The 23147-nt window shown below is 39.4% G+C and overlaps 1 protein-coding gene across 4 annotated transcripts in view; it reads left to right on the top strand.

Annotated features, from left to right (window-relative positions):
- Nucleotides 1–23147, top strand: part of LOC127511061 (NACHT, LRR and PYD domains-containing protein 12-like) — a 99634-nt gene that overhangs the window by 60181 nt on the left and 16306 nt on the right. For 2 of the 4 annotated variants that reach the window (XM_051891431.1, XM_051891430.1), the window contains exons 6-9: nucleotides 12023–12196; nucleotides 12843–13016; nucleotides 14943–15116; nucleotides 15727–15773. In XM_051891431.1, coding sequence (XP_051747391.1) covers nucleotides 12023–12196; nucleotides 12843–13016; nucleotides 14943–15116; nucleotides 15727–15773 — 569 coding nt within the window. Of the gene's footprint in view, nucleotides 1–12022; nucleotides 12197–12842; nucleotides 13017–14942; nucleotides 15188–15726; nucleotides 15801–23147 lie in introns of those variants that run through there. The other 2 variants (XR_007929828.1, XM_051891432.1) reach the window with 2 other exon arrangements.

Raw genomic sequence — 23147 nt, 5'->3', positions numbered from 1 at the left:
TTGTACCATGGCATTGGATTAATTTCCTTAATCTTTTTTAAACGCAAAGGAGCAACTGAGTCTAATGTGCTGGAAAAGACAGAGGCAATAGTTTCTGTTGCAACATCGAGGTCTTCTAAGCTGTCTGGTATGCTAAGGCGATGAAAATGATCAGGAAGATTATTTATAAAGCAATCTTTAGTGGTAGAAGTGATGGTTCTACCATATTTATGGCATGGAGGCAGTTTAGCCGCCTTGACTAAATGTAGTATACACGAGACTAGATAATGATCTGAGATGTCGTCACTCTGCTGCAGAATTTCAACAGCATCAATATCGATTCCATGTGACAATATTAGATCTAAAGTATGATTATGACAATGAGTGGGTCCTGACACATGTTGTCTAACACCAATAGAGTTTAGAATATCTGCAAATGCCAATCCTAATGCGTCTTTTTTATTATCTACATGAATATTAAAATCACCAACAACAAGGACTTTACCTGCAGCTAGTACTAACTCTGATAGAAAGTCAGCAAATTCTTTGATAAAGTCTGTATTGTGTCCTGGTGGCCTGTATACAGTAGCCAGCACAAATGTCAACTTACATAATGTTACGTAAAGTACCATAGTTTCGAAGGAATTATATTTGAAAGACTTCTGACTAATACTGTAAATATTACTATAGATTACAGCAACACCTCCCCCTTTGCCTTTCTGACGGGCATTGTGTCGATAATCATAACCTTGAGGACTAGACTCATTTAAAGTAATGTAATCGTCCGGTTTTAGCCAAGTTTCTGTCAAACACAGCACATCTAGATTATTATCTTTGATAATATCATTAACAATAAGTGATTTTGAAGAAAGGGATCTAATATTTAACAACCCGAGTTTTATCATTTGTTTAGCATTATTATCTCTATTTTTTATTTGTTGAACATCAATTAAATTTTTACCATTAAATGGGTTTGGAAGTTTTTTGTTTTTACTAATTCGGGGTACAGACACAGTCTCTATTTGAAAATATCTAGGTGTAAGAGTTTCTATGTGTTGAGAGTTATCTGAATTTTCTGACTTCTGTAACGTGAGGCAGCTAGCAGACGGTCGGTTTAGCCAGTTTGTCTGCTGCTTTCTGACCTGGGCCCCAGTTTGTCATGTTTCAGTTCTAAGACTATGTGCCATATTACTAGAGAGAAGAGCAGCACCATCCCGGGAGGGATGAATACCATCTCTTTTTAACAGGTCAGGTCTGCCCCAAAAACTTTTCCAATTATCTATGAAACCTATATTATTTTGCGGACACCACTTAGACAGCCAGCCATTGAGTGACGATAATCTGCTAACTATCTCATCACTCCGACGAACAGGAAGGGGGCCAGAGCAAATTACTTCTCCTGACATTGTACTTGCGAGTTCACACACCTCTTTAATGTTAATTTTAGTGATCTCCGACTGGCGAAGTCGAACATCATTAGTGCCGACGTGAATAATAATCTTAGAGTATTTACGATTAGCATTAGCCAGCACTTTTAAATTTGCTTTGATGTCAGGTGCTCTGGCTCCCGGCAAACATGTGACTATGGTGGCTGGTGTCTCTATTTTCACGTTCCGTGTAATAGAATCGCCAATAACTAGGGCACTTTCAACAGGATTCTCAGTGGGTGTATCACTGAGTGGGGAGAACCTGTTTGATGTTCTTATTGGAACGGAAGAGTGGTGTTTTTCGCGGCTAGGCCGCCTCACCGTTACCCAAGTGCCCTGCTGCACGGGCTCTACAGCCGGAACCAAACAATGTACAGAGTTCACTAAGCTAGTCGCATCCAAAACAGTATCTGAAGCCCTTGCATTCTTACTATCCTCGATTAAAGTTTGGATGCGTGTCTCTAATTCTGAGATTCTCTCTGTCAGCCTGACTATTTCCCTACATTTATGACATGTAAATCCCTCATCACTGACAGAGAGAGCTATGGTAAACATGTGGCAAATGGAACAGGTAGCAATGCTGGGAGAGGATGACATGACTCACCGTGTTTGTAGACTGATCCGACTTACCACAGCTGTTTGAAGAACGCGTTGAAAAAGGAGCGCGCGAGCGACTGTTAACAAGTTGACAAGCTAGCGCTGCAAATGCAAATGCGCAAATGCGTTGTAACAGCGATTTAGATTCAAATATTACAAGCTAGCGACGTCCTGACGTCCTGAACAATGCAGACACATTCCTGAACAAATAAAACACTGTTAGCATACATTGTCCAAAGTGAACTGATGGGCAATTAGTGGGTATGGACGCACAATGTATGTATATATCTGCTGACGATGGGCCATAGGACGGACAAATATCGCGAGTATCTGTTGATGGGCCATATAGACGGCACGTATTTAGTGCATTTCAAGAGTTTCTTAGTCTCATTGATGCTTGTAATTTCTGTCAGTGGGTGAAAGAACCTACACATGCACGTGGTCATATTCTAGACTTGGTGCTAAAACATGGCCTTACTATTTCAGATGTTCATATTGGTGGTTTAAGTTTTTTCAGATCATAAGCCTATCACGTTCACTGTTGATATCTCTTGTCATACTACTGAAATTATTAGACCTGCAAAATGGTCACATGTTGGCCTGTTTGGTCCAACATCTGTGGATAATTTTTCAGTAGCGTTCAATGAGGCTTGTCATTTGCTTTCTGTGGATTATCTTGCTAATGTGTTAAATGTGGATGAGCTTCTTAACATGTTTAATTCTGTATGCACCAGTGTTTTAGATATTGTTGCCCCATGAAACTAAAAAACTATAAAAACAAAGTTGAACCATGGCTAAACAGCAGTACTCGTAGTTTAAGACAAGCCTGCAGAAGAGCAGAACGCAGGTGGAAAAAGGATAAACTCCAAATATCCTATGAAATCCTACGGTGTTACAATACAGAAGGGTCGGAGACTAAGGAGTATCTTAAATGGTGGTTTATTAGACACACAGCAGAGATAACAGAAGTGCAGGTGAGTATGTAGATGATCTTTGAGTGAGTGGAGAGTGATAGATGAGTGATACTGTCCTTTGTGCTTATAGTGGTGAAGATCCTGGGCGATGGTGGAGAGATGAAGCAATGAAGACGATAGACGACTCACACACAGACTGGAGACACAGGAGGAGACTTGGAAATGCTGGAGACAGGTAAGTAGATCGACTGGAGTCCTTGGGGTAAGCATGATGGTAAGTCTTGATGCGAATGAGACCGGACAGTGACTGAAGGTGTGTGAGTGTCTTTTATGTGGTGACTAATGAGCGTGCTGATTGAGTGCAGGTGCGTGTGATCAGTATTCGGGTGAGGGAGTGCGCTGTTATTGGAGAGTGTTGGATCCTGGCGTGTCTGTGACAGTACCCCCTCCTCCACGGCCCGCTCCTGAGGGCCGAGGACCTTGACGTTGTGGTGGTTGTCCTCTTCCACGTGGGCAGGTCTGTTGGGGTAAGTTGCGTGGAAGGTGTCCAGAAGGTTAGGGTCAAGTATGTCGTTTCTGGGAACCCATGAGCGCTCCTCGGGTCCATAGCCTTCCCAGTCCACAAGATATTCCAGCTGACCACCACGGCGCCGGGAGTCCAAGATCTCACGAACCTCGTAGGCTGCTCCGTCGTCCTGGATAAGAGGAAGGGGAGGTTCAGCTGCTGCTACGCCAGGTTCTGTGGAGACAGGGACAGAAGGGTGGTGAGGCTTTAAAAGTGACACATGGAATGTGGGATGAATGCAATACTGTGGAGGTAATTGAAATTGATACGTGACCGGGTTGATCTGCTTGGTGATTGTGAATGGGCCAATGAACCTGGGACTTTCGGCAGGGCAGACGCAGTCTGATGTCCCTGGTTGACAGCCAGACCTTCTGTTCTGGTTGGTATACTGGGGCGTTGGAGTGGTGAAGGTCGGCTGTCATCCTGCGTCTGCCAAGGCCCATTGAAGCTGGTGGTGTGCAGAGTCCCAGACCCTCTCGCTCTCTCGGAACCAGTAGTCGACTGCTGGAATGTCCGACGGTTCCCCTGACCAGGGGAACAATGGGGGTTGGTAACCGAGTACGCACTGGAAGGGAGTGAGTCCGGTGGAAGGCTGTCGTAGGGAGTTCTGCGCGTAATCGGCCCAACCCAGGTACTGGTTCTAAGAGTCCTGGTGCCCGTGACAGAAGGTACGGAGAAAGCGACCGATCTCTTGAATCTTTCTCTCCATCTGCCCGTTCGACTGCAGATGGTATCCAGAAGATAGGCTGACGGTCACACCTAGGAGTGAGAAGAACGCTTTCCATACCCGGGAGATGAACTGAGGTCCTCTGTCCGATACTATGTCCTCTGGGATTCCGTAGTATCTGAAGACGTGGTTGAACATGAGTTCAGCAGTTTCCAAGGCAGTGGAACTCCCTCGGGTCGGCGGTCACGCCGGCGATACCACCTCGGTTTTTTTCTTACCAGTGTGAAAGAGACTCAAAATACTCCGTCAATGTTGCACATATAATTAAGAGTTATACACCATTAAAATTTGTGGAATATCTTCTTTTATTTGTGTACACTCAGAGTAAAAACAAAATGATGTGCTTTTTGTAAAATAAAGAAAACTAACATGATGCGTGATCTCTCGTCTCCCTCTGAACGAAGTTTAATCTGATAGTTCTCAGAAAATGAACTGTAACTTAGTGAATACTAATGACACAAAAATGAGACTTATGTCTAAAAAAACGTTGAAATGTCAGGTTTTAAATCGTGCAAGTCAAATCGAAAACAAATATTCTGTGTTTATGTAATCTGTATGAAAAGAGACACATGTCAGACGCCCGTGATTCAGCTCATTATCCGCTAATGCGGCCACGCCCACGGAGGGAGCGCTATTCAGACGCAAATTCTGAGGCAATACATGTATATATCATCTCAATCGTGCATTTATTGTCTTGAAAAGTGTTTATCTGGATGTTAAAGCCATGGTTAGCGATCTCTGGAAGACATGCCGTTAGTTCCTGAATGTCCTGTTCTTCTTTAGAGTAATTTGTGGACTAAAGGTGTACAGAGCGCCCTCCGGCTGCAAGTATGAATTGAAAACACAGTATCCAGCGCTCACAGTGATGACAATAAATATTGAATAAATATTACTCCTCTGTATAGAAAATTGACATAAACATATGAGAATCCATCAATATTTCTCCAAATGTGCATGCTTTTAAGCTAAAAGACTATATGAAATGCCATAGAGGTAACATGAATGTTCAGACGCTTTGCATCACAGAAATACATTATATTTTAAAGTATGTAATAGAATACCATTATTTTAATTTGTAATAATATTTCACAGTATTGCTGTTTTTTCTGTATGTTTGATATACACCATGATGAGCTTGAGACATGATCACAGAGGGTTTTTTCACAGCCTACCTGACTGAAAGGCCTCATTAATATGCAGCTCATTAGAGGTTCTTTATGCGATTCTTTTGTCTTCTCAGGTGTAAATCACCCATTATTCATGATGATTCACGCCTCCACGCATACTGTGTTTCTTGACAAAAAGTGTCTTACAAAAACTAAATCAATATATTGTTATAAATGAACGAGTAGGCAGGATAATTTTTACATCATTTTGAAGCAAAAACTCTAGTCTACAACCTCCAATACCCAGAAGTCTTGTGAACACAGATTTAATATATATTTTTTGGCTTTATTTCAGTGACTTAAGTTTTTTGTTTTTTCAATAACCACGCATAAACGTTATTCCTTCAAAAACACAAACATGTACATACATGTTCCTCACATATTATGGTAGCCTAGTTTGTGCTGAATACAGTGTAATGACACTTTTTCCATTAATATGTTTATGAACAACTGAAAAAAGCACAAATGTCAGGGCATGTCAAAACTTCTCCAGGGCCCCGAAAATTTTTGTCAAGAAACCCCGAAAATAAGAGGATTAATGTCCACTCTTGACAAAAAAAAAAAAACCATGATTTTTGTGATCTCATGCATGCACGTATTATTGCACATCATGTGAAGAAAATTTTGTATAGGCCTATGTTAAATTACAGTACCAGTCAAAAGATTGGACGCATTACTAATGTTTTTAAAAGAAGTAAGTAAGTAAGTAAGTAAACTTTTATTTATATAGCACCTTTCACAGATATAAAATCACAAAGTGCTTCACAGAGTGCAACAGAAGAAGTCTCAAGTCTCTAACTAAATAATGGTTTTCTATTTTAATATACTTTAAAATATAATTTATTTCTGTGATGCAAAGCGCCTGAACATTCCTACCTCTATGGCATTTCATATAGGCTACTATATTTGTTATAATTTATAGCCTAAATGTTAATGTGCAGTTGACAAACTATACATCATTAAAAAGATCTAAGACTCAAGCTTCACATTTTGACCTCTGTTTTACTCTTAAAATCTTATATTGACTGTAATTTCTTAATATGCTTAAAAGCATGCACATTTGGAGAAATATTAATGGATTCTCATATGTTTATGTCAATTTTCTATACAGAGGAGTAATATTTATTCTATATTTATTGTCATCACTATGAGTGCTGGATACTGTGTTTTCAATTCATACTTGCAGCCAGAGGGTGCTCTGTGCACCTTTAGTCCACAAATTACTCTAAAGAAGAACAGGCCATGTGACATTCCATGAACTAACAGAGGCTTCCAGAGATCGCTAACCATGGCTATAACATGCAGATAGACACTTTTGAAGATAACAAATACAAGATTGCGATGATGCCTCAGAATTTGCGTCTGAACAGCGCTAGCTCCGTGGGCGTGGCCGCATTACGGGATAACGAGCTGAATCACGGGCGTCTGACATGTGTCTCTTTTCATACAGATTACATAAACAGAGATTTTTTTGTTTTCGATTTGACTTACACAATTTAAAACCTGACATTTCAACGTTTCTTTAGACATAAGTCTCATTTTTTTGTAATTAGTATTCACTAAGTTACAGTTCATTTTCTGAGAACTATCAGATTGGACTTTGTTCAGAGGGAGACGAGAGATCACGCATCATGTTCGTTTTCTTTATTTTGCAAAAAGCACAACATTTTGTGTTTACTCTGAGTTCACACAAATAAAAGAAGATATTCCACAGATTAAAATGGTGTATAACTCTTAATTGTATGTGCAATATTGACAGAGTATTTTGAGTCTCTTTCACACTGGTAAGAAAAAAACCGCGGTGGTATTGCCGGCGATACCTCCGACTCGAGGGAGTTAACAGAGCTTGTTCATTCCATCCGCTTGAGGCAGCAAGAGTTCTGAATTTAATAGCATAATCATTCACAGTCATAGTTCCTTGTTTTAAATTATACAGTCTCTCACCAATAGAAGAATCCCAAGCTGGTTTTCCAAAGACTTCTTTGAAGTGATTTATGAAGCTGGAATATGATTGGGTGACAGAGTTATTTTGTGACCAAATAGAATCGGCCCATTGCAGTGCTTTGCCGTTAAACTGTGGAATTATGAATGCTACCTTAGAGTGTTCGGTGGGAAATAAGTGCGGTTGCATCTCCAGGACCAGCGAACATTGCAGGAGAAATCCGTTGCAATCCTCCGCCGGACCAGAGAAGGACGCCGGTTTGGCCATGGGACTGGCGTACACAGGCGGTGAAGGAGAGACGGTGGTGTTGACGGAGGTGATCGCTGGTTGCAGTGATGGTGGACTGTTGGTGAGTGCTCGGCGCAAAGCGTCAACGAGCTCCTGAAACGGATCCTGGAGACTCATGCTGGTGTCTGGCGGTCTAGATCCGGTCTTCTGTTACAATACAGAAGGGTCGGAGACTGAGGAGTATCTTAAATGGTGGTTTATTAGACACACAGCAGAGATAACAGAAGTGCAGGTGAGTATGTAGATGATCTTTGAGTGAGTGGAGAGTGATAGATGAGTGATACTGTCCTTTGTGCTTGTAGTGGTGAAGATCCTGGGCGATGGTGGAGAGATGAAGTAACGAAGACGATAGACGACTCACACACAGACTGGAGTCCTTGGGGTAAGCATGAAGGTAAGTTTTGATGCGAACGAGACCGGACAGTGACTGAAGGTGTGTGAGTGTCTTTTATGTGGTGACTGATGAGCGTGCTGATTGAGTGCAGGTGCGTGTGATCAGTATTCGGGTGAGGGAGTGCACTGTGATTGGAGAGTGTTGGAGCCTGGCGTGTCTGTGACATACGGGAGTCTTTAATTACATATAAAAAAACTGTGAAAGTTGCCAAATCTGAATATTTATGAGTTAATTTCTAAAAGCACTAACAGCCCCAGGACTCTATTTAATATATTGAATTCTGTTTTTAATCCAACAAGCATTAATTATTTAGTGGAGTCCTCAACTTTGTGTGAAGACTTTTTAAGATTTTTTGTGGATAAAATAGATGTAATTAGACAGTCCATTATTCCTTCTACTGATGACTCTGTAGATTTTTTGAGTCCCACTAGTTTTTTAAATTCATTTGAGCCGATTACTATGTTAGGTTTAATTGATTCAGTTGCTAAGCTGAAGCCTACTACTTCTGCTCTTGATATTGTTCCTACCCAATTTTTTAAATTGGTATTTGATAGTATTGGGGACTAGATTCTAGCAATTATAAATAAGAGCCTTCTTTCTGGGTCTGTTCCAGCTTTTTGTAAACACGCTATGGTGAAACCTCTGTTGAAAAAGCCAAATCTGGACACAACTGTTTTATGGCATTTTAGGCCAATTTCAAATGTACCTTTTGTTGCAAAAATCTTAGAGAGAGCTGTGTTTATGCAGTTACAGAGCTTTTTGGCAAAAAAAATTATTTTTTAAAAATTCCAGTCTGGATTTATGAAAAATCATAGTACTGAGTCTGCACTTCTAAGAGTGTTAAATGACATTTTATTATTCGTTGACTTTGGGAACTCAGTAATTTTAGTACTCTTAGATTTGAGTGCAGATTTTGATACAGTTGATCATGATATTTTTTTATCACGCCTTGAAAAGTGTGTGGGCATCCAATGAACTGCCCTCAGCTGGTTCAGATCTTATCTTAGTAATAGAACCTTTTCAGTAGGTATTGGTCATACTGTTTCATCTGTAGCACCCCTAACCTGTGGTGTTCCCCAAGGATCTATTCTGGCTCCCATTTTGTTTTCACTTTACATGCTTCCACTAGGTTCAATTTTTAGGAAGCATGGAGTGTCTTTTCATTTTTATGCAGATGACACCCAAATTTATTTACCTTTAAAACAAGCCTAGAAACCTTGCTTGCATGCTTAGCTGATGTGCGATCTTGGATGTCTCTGAACTTTTTGCATTTAAATGAGGGTAAGACTGAAGTTATTATCTTTGGGCCCTCAGTGGGAAAAGGAAAAACCAAATATTAATTGTGGTCATTTGAATTCTTATATCAAACTAACTGTGAAACATTTGGGAGTTCTTTTTGATTTTTCCCTTAAGTCATGTTTTTTTCATCTTAAACTTTTGTCAAAAGTTAAAACTTTCCTGTCTTTTAAAGATCTTGAAAGAGCCACACATGCATTTGTTTTATCTCGATTGGACTACTGTAACTCATTGTATGTTGGATTACCCCAATCCTCCATGTCACGGCTTCAGATGGTCCAAAATGCCACAGCCAGGTTTTTAACTGGGGTTCGTAAACGAGAACACATTACTCCGATTTTAGTGTCTCTTAATTGGTTGCCAGTGCATTATAGAGTCGAATTTAGGATTTTGCTGTTTGTTTTTAAGTCTTTAAATGGTCTGGCACCTTCCTATTTGTCAGACCTTTTAAACGTGAATACGTCAGTTAGCTGCTTGCGATCCTCAGACAGTATTACTTATCCAAGATCAAGATTGAAGTTGAGAGGTGACCGTGTGTTTGCAGTGGCCGGTCCTAAGTTATGGAACAGTCTTCCTTTATCTGTAAGATCTGCTTCGTCTGTATATGATTTTAAATCGAAGTTACAGTCTTATCTTCTTAGTCTTGCATTTCAGTCATTCTAACTCTTGTTTTCTTAAATTTAGTGATGTTTTTTACCACTACTCTCCTTTATTTTATTCTTTTCTCTGTACAGTACAGTGGTCAACTTTTGTTGTGTTTATTTGTGCTTTATAAATAAATGAAAAATGAAAATGAAAATTTCAAACATTTACATCTGTATTCACTATAGGCACAATAGTGTGAAAATTCATACAAGTTTTATATTATCAGAAAAACAATTATATAACACTAAACAACTTACCTCGTACTTTTATCCTCCTCAGGGTCAATTCGCTGTTTGAAATACAACCGTTCGTCATCTCAATCATCCTTCGAGGAAAGGGTGAATTCTTCCTTGCTGTGCAGAATCATCTGAAGGGCCTCTTTACCGGAGTAGCGTCCCATCCTCAAAACGCGACGAACGTTCAGTGAATCTGCTGTTTTTTGTGGCATTGACAGAGGGGCGTGTGCGATGCAGACAGTTCACCTAAACTATTTACCATCTGAACGGTGCGGGGGGTGTGGCGGTCTTAGCTTATTACAAATAATGAAGTGAGAAGGAAAAGAAGGAACCTCTCCTTGGTTTCAAACGAATTATATAAACGGAGAATATTTGTTTTTTATTTGACTTACTTCATTTAAAAGTAGACATTCCAAGCATTATGTAGACATGTCTCCCATGTCTGTGTGACAATTATTTGCTGAGTTCATTTTAAAATGCATTTCAGAATTTACTTCACTGAGAGGGAGACATAAGATCGCACGTCATGTTGGTTTACTTTATTTTGCGAAAAGCACAATGTTTTGTTTTTTTTTGTGAGTGAACACAAAAAAAGTACACACTTAACACTTTAGAATGATGTATAACACTGGTATTTGTGATCAAATTCGGCTGAGTATTTTGAGTGTCTTTCACACTGATAAGAAAAAAAGCGAGGTGGTATTGCCGGTGCGACCGCCGACCCGAAGGTGTTAAGCAGCCCTCAAAAGGCATAAGGTCTGTATATATTTGTTTACTGTTAGTAAGGAGTGTTTTGTGTAATTCATTGTGTATGATGATGATAATACAAGGGGAAAAGAGTTCATAGGTAAAAGACTTTAATGCACACTTCTTGTACTGTTTTATTCAGCTCTTATGGTGATTTTCTGGATTGAAAATGTACACTTCAAGTTTTGTGTCATGTACAATAAACTTCATAAAGCTAAAGTTTTGGCCATTATTCAAATGGGGTCCGATACAACAGACTTGAACTAATAGTGGATAAAAGCAAGATGACAACACAAGTTATAACCGCAATTAACTATACATGTTCTATAATAATAATAATAATAATGCATTTTATTTCTAATGCGCTTTTCTTAAACTCAAAGTGCTAATGTTCTATCTCCATGCAGCATATATTCTCTGGCTCTGTAGACATCATTTTCAGACTCCGGTTCGAACTGAACACCACTATAGAGAGTTTCTAACATTATTAGTGAGCGAGATTGTTCTGTCACCAGAGCTCAGAGCATCAGCTCTTGAAGCTCCACCATCTTAGGCTGAGAGAAGCAGCTCATTTGCATTTAAAGGAACACACTAAAATGACGCCTTTTTGCTCAACCCCAAAAAGTGGCAATTTTAACAAGTTATAAAAAATGATTTGTGCTGTATTTTCAGCTAAAACTTCACATACACACTCTGAGGACATCAGAGGCTTATTTTACATCTCTTAAAAAGGGGCATAATAGGTCACCTTTAAATTAATTAAATAAAGTATTTAAAGGTATTTGAGGGCAATTAAGAAAGAATTTATAAGCATATATAATTCATTGCAAAGTAATGCATTTGAACTCTTTGCAAATATTTTATTTTAAAATATGCACACTTTCACTCTTATTTGTCATATTCAATTACAATTACATAAATTATGAATTACATAAATTACATATTTTCAATTCAAAACAAAACAGCTACATCTTTAATTAGTTACTGGAAATTACTTCAGTTTTTCTTTTACATAGTTACAAATAAATAATACCCAATGAATGGCTGAAATAGGTATAAATGTTCAAGTCATGTTGACTATTGCTGTGTGTGTTTGTAGGTTGTCTGGCTGTATGGTGACAGAGAAAGGCTGTCGTTATGTGTCTTCAGCTCTGAGTTCAAACCCCTCACATCTGAGAGAGCTGGATCTGAGCTACAATCATCCAGGAGATTCAGGAGTCAAGCTGCTCACTAAAAAACTGGAGGATCCAAACTGCAAACTGGACAAACTCAAGTATGTGAAGCAGGAAGTGTTTTGATTAAACAACTCTAAAACAGCATTACCATCTTATTACAAAATATTACTAAATTATTGACTTTACTTATTGATATTACTTTTACAGATTTACAAACGTTCTAATTGATAATTAAGATGTTTACCTCTAGTTATAATATTGAATGCTTCATTCTGTTTGGTTGATGAACTTTCTAAGTTGTGTAATAATTTCCAGTAAACCCACAGCTAAAATAGTTTCAGTCATGTCTTGATCACATTACAGTTCCACATCACTTCGTCAAATGATTTCAGTTATGTCAGCCTTTACCTTTCAACTTACAACAGATGAAAATGGTACATTCATTTGAACCCAGAACTGCTTATGATGTAATTTAGATAAACTGCATGTCAACATAAACACTCTGTATGTTATAAGTTATAAAAAGAGACATTCAGTTACAATTATGTGTAACATGTAGACACGCATTTTACTATTTTTAATTTTATCATAAATTAAAGAAACTGATAATACTGGTTATTTTTATAAAGAGAACATTTGTAGCTATATTTACATCACTTCAGTCAAAAGTTTCAGTCAATCACTTAAGATTATAAACTCTACCTAATAAGCATTACTGTTGCATTACTGTTTTTCTGTACACAGGCTACAGTGCTGTAATCTCACTTTTCAGTGTTGTAAGAGTTTTTGTTCAGCTCTACAATCCTCAATCTCTTTCCTGAGAGAGCTGGACCTGAGTAACAATGACCTGCAGGATTCAGGAGTGGAGCTCCTTTCTGATGGACTGAAGAGTCCATACTGTCATCTGGAAATACTAAGGTAAATGGTTTTAAAAAGAATTAGCAAAATATTATCACAATAAATAATTTTGTCACAGAATGTGGCATCTGCTCTTAATGAAATGCCAGAACAATAGACAAAACAACATTTGAAGAAATGTTATATTTTTCCATATTTATACAGATATTCAGAGTTGAGAAGTATGCCCCATGTAAACTGCAAAAAGTCTGAATAAAAAATTGAGGTGGAGGGACAGGAGTAGACTGTATGATTGCAATTGCAAAATGGCCTTAAACAAGTAGTAAAACTGTAAAATGTTACTTCTACAAATATATCTATTTCATGCATGGTTTGATTCCAATAGCACTGAACAAGCTAGGAGTGCCATCTAGTGGCTTTGTATGGGACACCATTAACATCTCAGCCAGAGTTCAAAATTAACACCACATGCCAAAAGGATATTACATGAAACAATGTTATTCATCTGTTGACTGGCAATTTTTTTTTTTTTTATATAAATTCTAGCAATACATGTTTGAAACAATGGGGTATGGCTTACTATGAATTTTGAAGGTTTTAATGTTATTGTATAAATATACATTCTGACATTCTCCATGTTTCAGAGTGAAACACAGCCCAATATTTATTTACAAGCGAGAAGCTCATGATCCAGTTTTCAGTGTTTCAGAGTGTCTCAATTTACAGTAAATTAATGGTCTCAAGCCACTGTTCTGCAGAGTTTAGCTCCAACCAGCTTTAACTCACCTGCCCAATGCCAAGTTTACACTACAGGATTTTAAGCCTGATTTGCAAGTTAACGAGCTTGCTGACAGGTCGGGCTGTGATTGGGGGGAAATCAGCGGGTGACTGGCGCTCACCAGTCCTTCTGTGTGAACTTCTCAATGACGCATCAAGGAGGCTCGCTGATGCGTCGCCAACACCTCGCTGACAGCAGACAAATATCTAGCATGCTAAATATCTGGAGCTGTCAGCCGACTCAACAACCTGTGGTGTCACGTGTCGCAACGAGCTACAGCCAATGAAATACACACTTATGTCTATGGAAGCAGCAATAACAATCCATTCAAATATAATTTGCCGTTTATTCATATCAGATACACATTGTGTAAGTATTTTGGGACAAATGGATGAATTCACGTGCTGTAGACAGTCTATGGCTGTAGCCTATAAATCCGACTGACAGGACTCTCTGAACTCAAACGAACAAGGCGCAAAAACAAATAAGGCAGCACCCATCTCGCATTAGAGATCAAGATCATGAAATGGGTTTTTAAATGACAAAACACCCACTTGCAAATATTATCAGAATATCAGATAGTTGATGAAAGTAGCTTATGTAGTGTGTAACCCCCTGTTGCGGATCATTTACGTAGTGTCACATAGTGTAAACACCACAACGACTTCAAGACTCCACAGCACAGCGATCTACTGATGTCTAAAGTCCTGTAGAGTAAACTTGGCATAAGTCTATAAATCCTGAAGACTTTGATTAGCATGATCAGATGTGTTTAATTAGGGTGGAGCTACACTCTGCAGGGAAATGGCCTACCAGGATTAAATGCAGTAAATGTTGTTGCACATAAACTCCTGTGAGTTTGGGCCACTCGTTAAATTGAGTGGAATTGAATATGCAATGTGCACCAAATATTCCCCAATTTTAAAATGAGAATTGATTATAAATCTTCTCAACAACTGAGAAGCATTAGGTGTGCCACTAGTGTTTTATTGTCATTAGCTCCCTGCAGTTTTCTGTTAAAATAAAAGATTATTTAATTATTTTATATTTAAAATAACAAAGTATTTAAAGGTATTTGAGGGAAATTAAGAATTTATCAGTAAATATAATTCATTGCAAAGTAATGCAGTTGAATTCTTTGCAAATAATATTTTAAATTAAAATATGCACACGTTCACTCTTATTATTATTTCTGTGTGTGTCTGTAGGTTGTTTGGCTGTATGGTGACAGAGAAAGGCTGTCATTATGTGTCTTCAGCTCTGAGTTCAAAGCCCTCACATCTGAAAGAGCTGGATCTGAGCTACAATCATCCAGGAGATTCAGGAATCAAGCTGCTCACTAAAAAACTGGAGGATCCAAACTGCACACTGGAAAAACTCAAGTATGTGAAGCAGGAAGTTTTGATTCAACTCTAAAACCAGCATTACCATCTTCACTTATTACAAACCAGGGGTACGTTTCCCAAAGCGAACAATGGTCGTTAGATCTGTCATTACCAATAGAGTGTTTCCCATATGCGTTCTAGGACGCAGTGCGAGTTCCCTTTCGAAAGGGAACTGTAAATCAGTGTTTTAACTGTCCTGTGCTGTTAACAGGACATCAAAAGTGGAAAAAGCTGCTAAAAAAAACTCACATGTACGCACAAACTGACAACCAATCACTCCTTTCAGTATCATGTAATTAGAAACTGTAATCGATAATTTGATTAATCGCCTACAGTCACTGCACTGCTGTCTATTTGTGGATCAACATGTGCCCAAAAAGATGGCAATATCCGAAATCCTTGTGGAGACATTTTTGGTCCCCATGAGGAAACCAGCTTATAAATCATACAGAATCATGTTTTTTTTTTTTTTTTTTTTTTTTTTTTTGAAAATGTAAAACAGCAGAAAGTTTTGTGTGATGGGTAGGTTTGGGGGTAGAGTTAGTGTAAGAAGAGAAAATATATAGTTATGTCTATGATTGATTGTGTGACTGTGTGTGTTTTCCAGTGTGGATCATGGAGGAGAGAACAGGATTACAGCAGGACTACAAAAATGTACGTCTATACACTCACACACACACACACACACACACACACACACTTTTGTGGTATAGAAGGACTTTGATGCCCAAACCAGTAGGATTGTGGTTTAGGGGGACACACCTTTCCTGATGCCATACAGTGATGATAAATCTATAAAAAAAAAAAAAAAAAAATTGTTTTAATCTGCAGATCACAACTCTGGCTTTTCAATTTCTCTTTACACACAACAGAACAGAAAATACGATAATATTATATATCGGTGGTATACAAGGACATTCCCGCCTACGACATAATTGTGTTTTTTGGGTCCAACCTGATTTATGAGGATACTCATTTTACAATACACAAAACATGTCATTTCTCTGGATTATGGGGACCAGTGTGTTTTACAGGTACTTGACCATATACAACACACAAACCTGAAAACACTGTGTATTACCAAGATTGAGGTGATTAAGAGTACCAGACCCTCAATACAATACACAACTGACATACTCCAACATTATAAGATTATAACATTAAACAGTGTGTTTATTGGTACATGACCATACACAACACAAACCTGAAAACACTGTGCATTACCAAGACTAAGGTGATGGAAAAAGTACCTGATCTTAAATACAATACACAACTGACTTACTCCAACATTACAGGGACCTGTGCGTTTTAAAGGTACTTTAATTATGACTTAAAATAACAACAAATATTGAGTTTTTGTACTTTTGCCACTTTTGCCACAAACTAAAAAAGGTGGTCAATAACACTTACACAACAGTGTAATCTTTCAGAAATCATTCAGCATCATTACTGTTTTAAAATATTGAAATGGCAAGCAGGTGAACCATTCAAAACTTCAAAAAGACTGACAAAACAGCTAATTTGGAAACAGGCACATTTTAAAGATGTCATTAAACAGGCTTTGAAATGCATACTTATGAACTTATGAATACATACCTTAGTAAGCTCTAACTCTACTTACAATGATGGTCGTACTCTAATTTAAACCTTAGGTACCTTGAGAAACTCAGCAGTTTTCCCAATAGACATCTTCTGAACAAGAAGAGCAAGAAAATGATATTTCCTATTGACACACTACAGCAAATGATATAAATAACTGGCTTAAAACCATTTTTCTTTCGTGAAAATACTAATGTAAAGTTGAACTATAATATATAAGTATATCTATGCATTGTATTTATGGCAATAAATCTCATTTTATAATGGGTTAAAATAATAATAAACATAAACCTCTGTTAGTTGACACATACCAGCATTACTGGAGACACCTGCAGCTCCAGCAGGAACATCTTCCTTAAAAACACTTTCATCAGAATCCATCATACTGATCTCATCTTGAAGAATTTTAAAACACAAGAACATCTTCGGTTAAATCTGTATTCAAAAGTCTTTTATGAAACATGACAAATTACGCTGTTTAACCCCTTAAGCCCTGAGTGTCAGGCTGTGTTCTCGAAGGAAGACAAAGAAGAACAGGGTAACATCAAAAATCCAAGTTTAATCCAAACAGGCAGATACAACACAACATAGTAAGATGGTGATCGGACAAGGAACTGAAAACAAACGGGAACTTATATACACAAAGGAAGATTAACTAATGACGTGCAGTTGTGATGGTGGTTAGTGTCCAGGGTAACTGATGAGTGGCGGGAACTTAGAACTAGGGAGCACATGTGATGAGAAACCAAAACAAACAGAACATGAGGGTGACTGTGACACTGAGGGTATTCTCAAAGTTCTCAGAGTGACACACAAAAAAGTAAAGACTCGTAACTCCAAAACTATAGCAAGATGAGTCAAAAGGTTATCATTTAAAAGGAAACTTTTTAAATTAAAAAAATAAATAAAATAAAATTTGGACATTCTCATGCTGAGTAACTGCAAAAAAACAAAAAAAAAACAAACAAACAAGCATTATGTTTGCTTTGAGTTCTAGACTTTCGCCCTACATATATACGTGAGCTTACTTAGGCTGCCACAGGTTAGCACCTGTTCTCATAATAGCAGGCTCTTTGATGTTAGCCTCTATTGGAGAGATTGGTGACTATTATATTCCCCAGTTGAGGTTTATTTGTGTCACTGAGTGCATCACCTGTTGGACTGCATACTCAGGGTAGTATAGAACCACTTTTTGAGAAAAGCTGGTTTCTATTAGCTCCCTTTTATGGTCGTGTTAACAGCTATATTGCATATAACTTTGATTGTAGGCTCTTATGGTTAATTAGCCTCCTTCTAGTTAGCAATTGTATTTCTAACAAGTGCTGTTAGTTGATCATAGTTTGCTCACATAGTTTACACTGCCACAGGCTTTTGCTACGTGTCCGTTTGAAGTAGTAGGCCATATAGGCCTCCCTTAGACCATGTTGGCATTGTTTGGTTCCCTTTAGTCACATATGATTTAGGGTACATTGCCTGTTGGAATGTGTAGCCTAGCTCAGGTTGCAGTTAGCTTCCCACAGCTATTGTTGGGTTAGAGCTGGTCTCCTGTAGATTGGTTCCCTTTATTTCACAAGCTGAAGCCACGTGTCACTGGAACGGTAGGCCCCAACAGGCCTCCTTTCTAGTTCACATGTTGGCACAGTTTGTGTTTTATTCTGCAAACAGGCTGAACGCCACTTGTTGCTGAGATTGTAGGCCCCACAAGGCCTTCTTTTTTAGCTGACTTGTTGGCAGGATGCCTGGGAAACTGAGAACCCATACCACCATCGGCCACGCCCCACCTCTGTTGAGTAGGCCTTAAGTAGGCCTCTTGTGGAGTATGGCGGCGTAATATGCATTCCTTCTCTCAGTAGTGCGTGAAAGGTTTTCCACTGAATGCATGGCCTGATGGTTGATATGGTCTTGGACTGGCTGATGCCACGTGTTTACTAGGGTAGGCCCTAATAAGGCCTCCTTTTAGTTTACATGTTGGCACAGTTTGTGTTTATATGGACAAACGGGCTGAACGTCACTTGTTGCTGAACTTGGAGGCCCCATAAGGCCTCCTTTTTAGCTGACATGCTGGCAGGATGGTTGTAAATCCAATACCACATCGGCCATGCCCCACCTCTGTTGAGTAGGCCTTAAGCAGGCCTCTCATGGAGTATGGTGGCGTAATATGCATTCCTTCTCTCAGTATTATGTGTGAAAGGTTTTCCACTGAATGCATGGCCGGTTGGTTGGTATGGTCCTGGACTGGCTGATGCCATGTGTTTACTAGGGAAGGCCCTAATAAGGCCTCCTTTTAGTTTACATGTTGGCACAGTTTGTGTTTATATGGACAAACGGGCTGAACGCCACTTGTTGCTGAAATGGTAGGCCCCTCAAGGCCTCCTTTTTAGCTGACTTGCTGGCAGGATGCCTGGGAAGCCATACCACCATCGGCCACGCCCCATCACTGACGGATAGGCCCTAAACAGGCCTGTTCACGATGTATGGCAGCGTTTTATGTATTCCCTCTTTGGAAAAATCTCTGAATACATGGCTTACTGGTTGGTATGGTTATGGTAGCCACTTGCTGATGCCACGTATTTACTAAGGTAGGCCTACTTCGGCCTCCGGCGTAGCGTGTTCAGTTCAGTTATGTACTCCTCTCGCTGTGAGAGTAATAGGGTGCTTTTACTGACTACATTTGTGTGGCTGGCCCCTCAGGGTGAATGTTATGGTGAAACTTACTGAGGTTTGGTTTAAACTACATCTGCCTCACTGAGTCTGATTCCTACTCTAGTTGAGCTGAATAGCCACCTAGTGCCTAGGGTGGAACTATTGTGCTCCTAGAAATGGCCACAAGACTTACGCCGTATGTCTTAAAGGTTGATAGGCCTTATGGGCCGCCTTTTTGAACATACTGGTGAGGCCCAGGTGATAAATCTAACCTCCTATGGTTCGGTTATTTATCGGTCTTGGTGCCTAAAACACTGCCACGAGCTGATGCCATGTGTCTGTTGAGGTTATAGGCCCATCCAGGCCTTCCTTAATATGTGTGGGCGTACGCTGTACTCCTCTTGCTTTAAAGAGTAAAAAGGTGCTTTTACTGAGTACACTACTCGTTGGATTGTGTTAGGGGGATTGTCATGCGGGCACTTTTGCAGCCTCTTTTGCTGCCATTGAAGTTGTCTGTCTGCCCCAGCAAGACAGGTGTTCAGGGTGAATATTTTCACTTTCTGAATATACTTCTGTTTCACATTTAGCTACTATCATGCTAGGCCCCTCTTCGGCCTCCATGATTATGTGCCCATTGCATGGTCTACCTGTTAGGTGAGCTTTGTACTTCCCTATTAGGGTTATGTTTGTAATAGTGCTTAGCTCCCTAAGCTGATCATGGTGGTAGGCCTTAATCAGGCCTCCTCCTAAGATTCAGCCCTAGACTGGTTTGTGCTCCCCTATATAAACAGGCGTTTAGCCCACAGCCTCCTCAGCGCGTTAATTAAGCAGATTATACTCCCCTCAATACGAGGGTTCATAGCACTCAGCTGAGTTCTGCTCTCCAGGATGCCCATCTCTACGCATGGGTCTGAGTTGCTCCTTCCTTTCTGCAGTCACTCTTACCTGCTGTATTCAGACAGGGTTGGCCAAGACTAAGTTTGTCCTATAACAGACTAGGTCGGCCTCCCTGGGGGCATTGAGGGTGACTTCGTTCCCCTCTAGTGACTGGCCTGGGTTCCTTTCGGTTCTCTGGCCACATTCCCTTAAAGGGACCACTTTCTCTTTGGAAAAGTTGGTTCCAGATGCCTTTAGCGGCCTTGGTAGGCCTTCTGCGGAAGGCCTTCTTGAGGCTTAGCTTGGGCTGTTGGCCGTAGGGAATGCTGTCACTGACAGCCTTTGTGTGACCCGAGGGTGAGTTGCTATCTGGTGTTTCATTCGAAACTGCTTGACATTTGTCTAGCCATCTTTTGGCATGCACTCTCCTTAAGCATGGCGGCGTGGGTACATCGTTCCCCAATGCGTGATTGAACGCAGAGTTGAAGCTCCCTTCGAAAGGGAACGTCTCAGGTTACATATGTAACCATAGTTCCCTGAGAACAGGGAACGAGACTCTGCGTTGCCCTGCCATGCTTCAGGTCTGCCTGCTGAACAGTCCCTCAAGACGAAAAGATACTGACTGGTTCTCTAGGCGCTCCTTATATACTTCCGGGTCGTGCTATGATGATGTCATAGGCTGTCACCAGCCAATATGATTGGAGTTTTTTGATACTTGGCTTTCAGACATCAGCTCACGTGTGACGTTCCCCAATGCGTGATTGAACGCAGAGTCTCGTTCCCTGTTCTCAGGGAACTATGGTTACATATGTAACCTGAGACGTTTCTAAGCTTTAAAATGATACCTATTTTCTGTTATTACTGTCAGTGGTTGCTAAGTTGTAAGGAACCCCGCATCGGCCCAAAAACGGAATCCGACGGCCTGGGCGAAGGTTAACGCGTGTATGTCTTTTCAGCGCATCTGTGAAGTTCACTTAATTTCACTCGTTTAATCTGACTCCAATTTTAAATGATTATTATTCTTAGGTTTTGTTCCCAATTGGAAATTAATCATTTGTTATGTATTAATTTAGATTTTTGATTATTCTGGATATCTCATAATTTCAGTTATTCGTTCATTACGGTCTCATCATCGCTTAGAGAATTTCACATCAGCCGACTGCGTTCTCACGGACATAAATTCGCCAGTTTATGATTCTTAGTCAGAGGGTGCAGAGTTTACTAATGCATTTGAGTCGAACCGCCACATGCTTGTTCATACAAAAATACAGTTTTCTTAGTCACGATACTGCAACTTGCTAATTCAATAACAGACAAACTCAAAAAGTCCCATGATGTGCCAATATGCTCCTTTCATGGGGCTCTCTAGCTTGACCTGTCCTGACGCATATTTACGGAAATGACGGACTCCAATAATCTACTGGTCATAATGATTTCAGAAGAATCCAGAGTAAATCAAATATAACATTTTATTTGTCAAGTAAAAATGTATCATGTCAATTTCATAGTTGGACAATTAGAAGCCAATTCAGAAATAATAAATGCATAACATCAATTGAAATGCACATGCACACAGTGGTGGATTAGTGTTTGAAGACACTTGTCCATCACTGTGTGGGGGTCTCTGGCTACAGAAAATCCCCCCTGACTGCTTTGCACTTTACCTTATATACAGACCAGAACAAAAGGGTTGTAAATATTTATTACACCAACACCTGTTTTGGGGGAGAGGAGTGGGTGTTTCAACACCCAAAAGGAGGATAGAATTCTCCTTAGTTTTCAATCTTCCTCATAATACCAGTGACTGCTGTGAAATTGAGACCATTTTACCAATCGCACTAAGACATTTAAAATGATACCATACATGAAAGGAAAAAAACAATAGATACACCAGATACATTATACTTCTTGGAGAACTTTCAGTGACTTGTGTCAGGGGGAAAGGAAGGAGGGTGTGTGTGTGTGTGTGTGTGTGTGTGTGTGTTGGGGTGGAGGTTGCATCCTGTAGATGTGTGAGGGCAAGGCGTTGTCCTATGCTATTTCTTTGAGATCTTCTCTCCAGATGAGTTTTATTGCTTTATTGCAGGGTGCTTGATCTCAGTTTTTGTCCTAGCAGGAAAATCAAGTCTTACAAAGTAATTTGATTATGTTTTTTTTCGCAGGGGGTGTTGTCCCGCCGGCGGGGCACTTCGGGCTTAAGGGGTTAATAATAAAAATAATAATAATAACTATAATACTTTTAGATCACTATTATTAGAATTATCGCTAAGACGATAATATACTACTACTGCAAATGAAAAATTAATATTTTATAAAGAGTATATTATTTTACAATAGGGCGTTACAATACTTCTGTCTTCATTTCTTCGCTTAAGCTGTTATATTGGCAGTTTCAGTAAAAACAGGTTTATAAATGCATCTTATTACAAATGAGGATAAATACTGTAATCAACTGTCCACAAAAATGAAATTATCATTAATTACTCACCCTCATGTCGTTCTACACCCGTAAGACCTTCATTCATCTTCAGAACACAAATTAAGATATTTTTGCTGAAATCCGAGAGGTATATGACTCGTCCATATACATCAATATAATCAACACTTTCAAGGTCCAGAAATGTACTAAAGACATCATTAAAACAGTCGACGTGAATGCAGTGGTTCAACCTTAATGTTATGAAGAGACAAATAACAAAAAATAACAAATGTATTCAACAATATCTTCTCTTCTGTGTCATTCTCATATGTTGTTTATGTCCAGCGCTTCCAGGTTCTACGTCAGAATACCGACTCATTACTGGCCGACTTCTGCATTAGCATCACACACGTATGTCATGCTGATCACGTGATTGGCTTTGGCCATACTGAGCTGGCATTTGGACGTAAACACGGAAGCCTTCACTGTGT

This window comes from Ctenopharyngodon idella, chromosome 4 (genome assembly GCF_019924925.1).
Source record: "Ctenopharyngodon idella isolate HZGC_01 chromosome 4, HZGC01, whole genome shotgun sequence".
NCBI lineage: Eukaryota > Metazoa > Chordata > Actinopteri > Cypriniformes > Xenocyprididae > Ctenopharyngodon > Ctenopharyngodon idella.
Note: the sequence above shows the minus strand (reverse complement) of the source record. Positions and strands in the feature narration are given on the sequence as shown.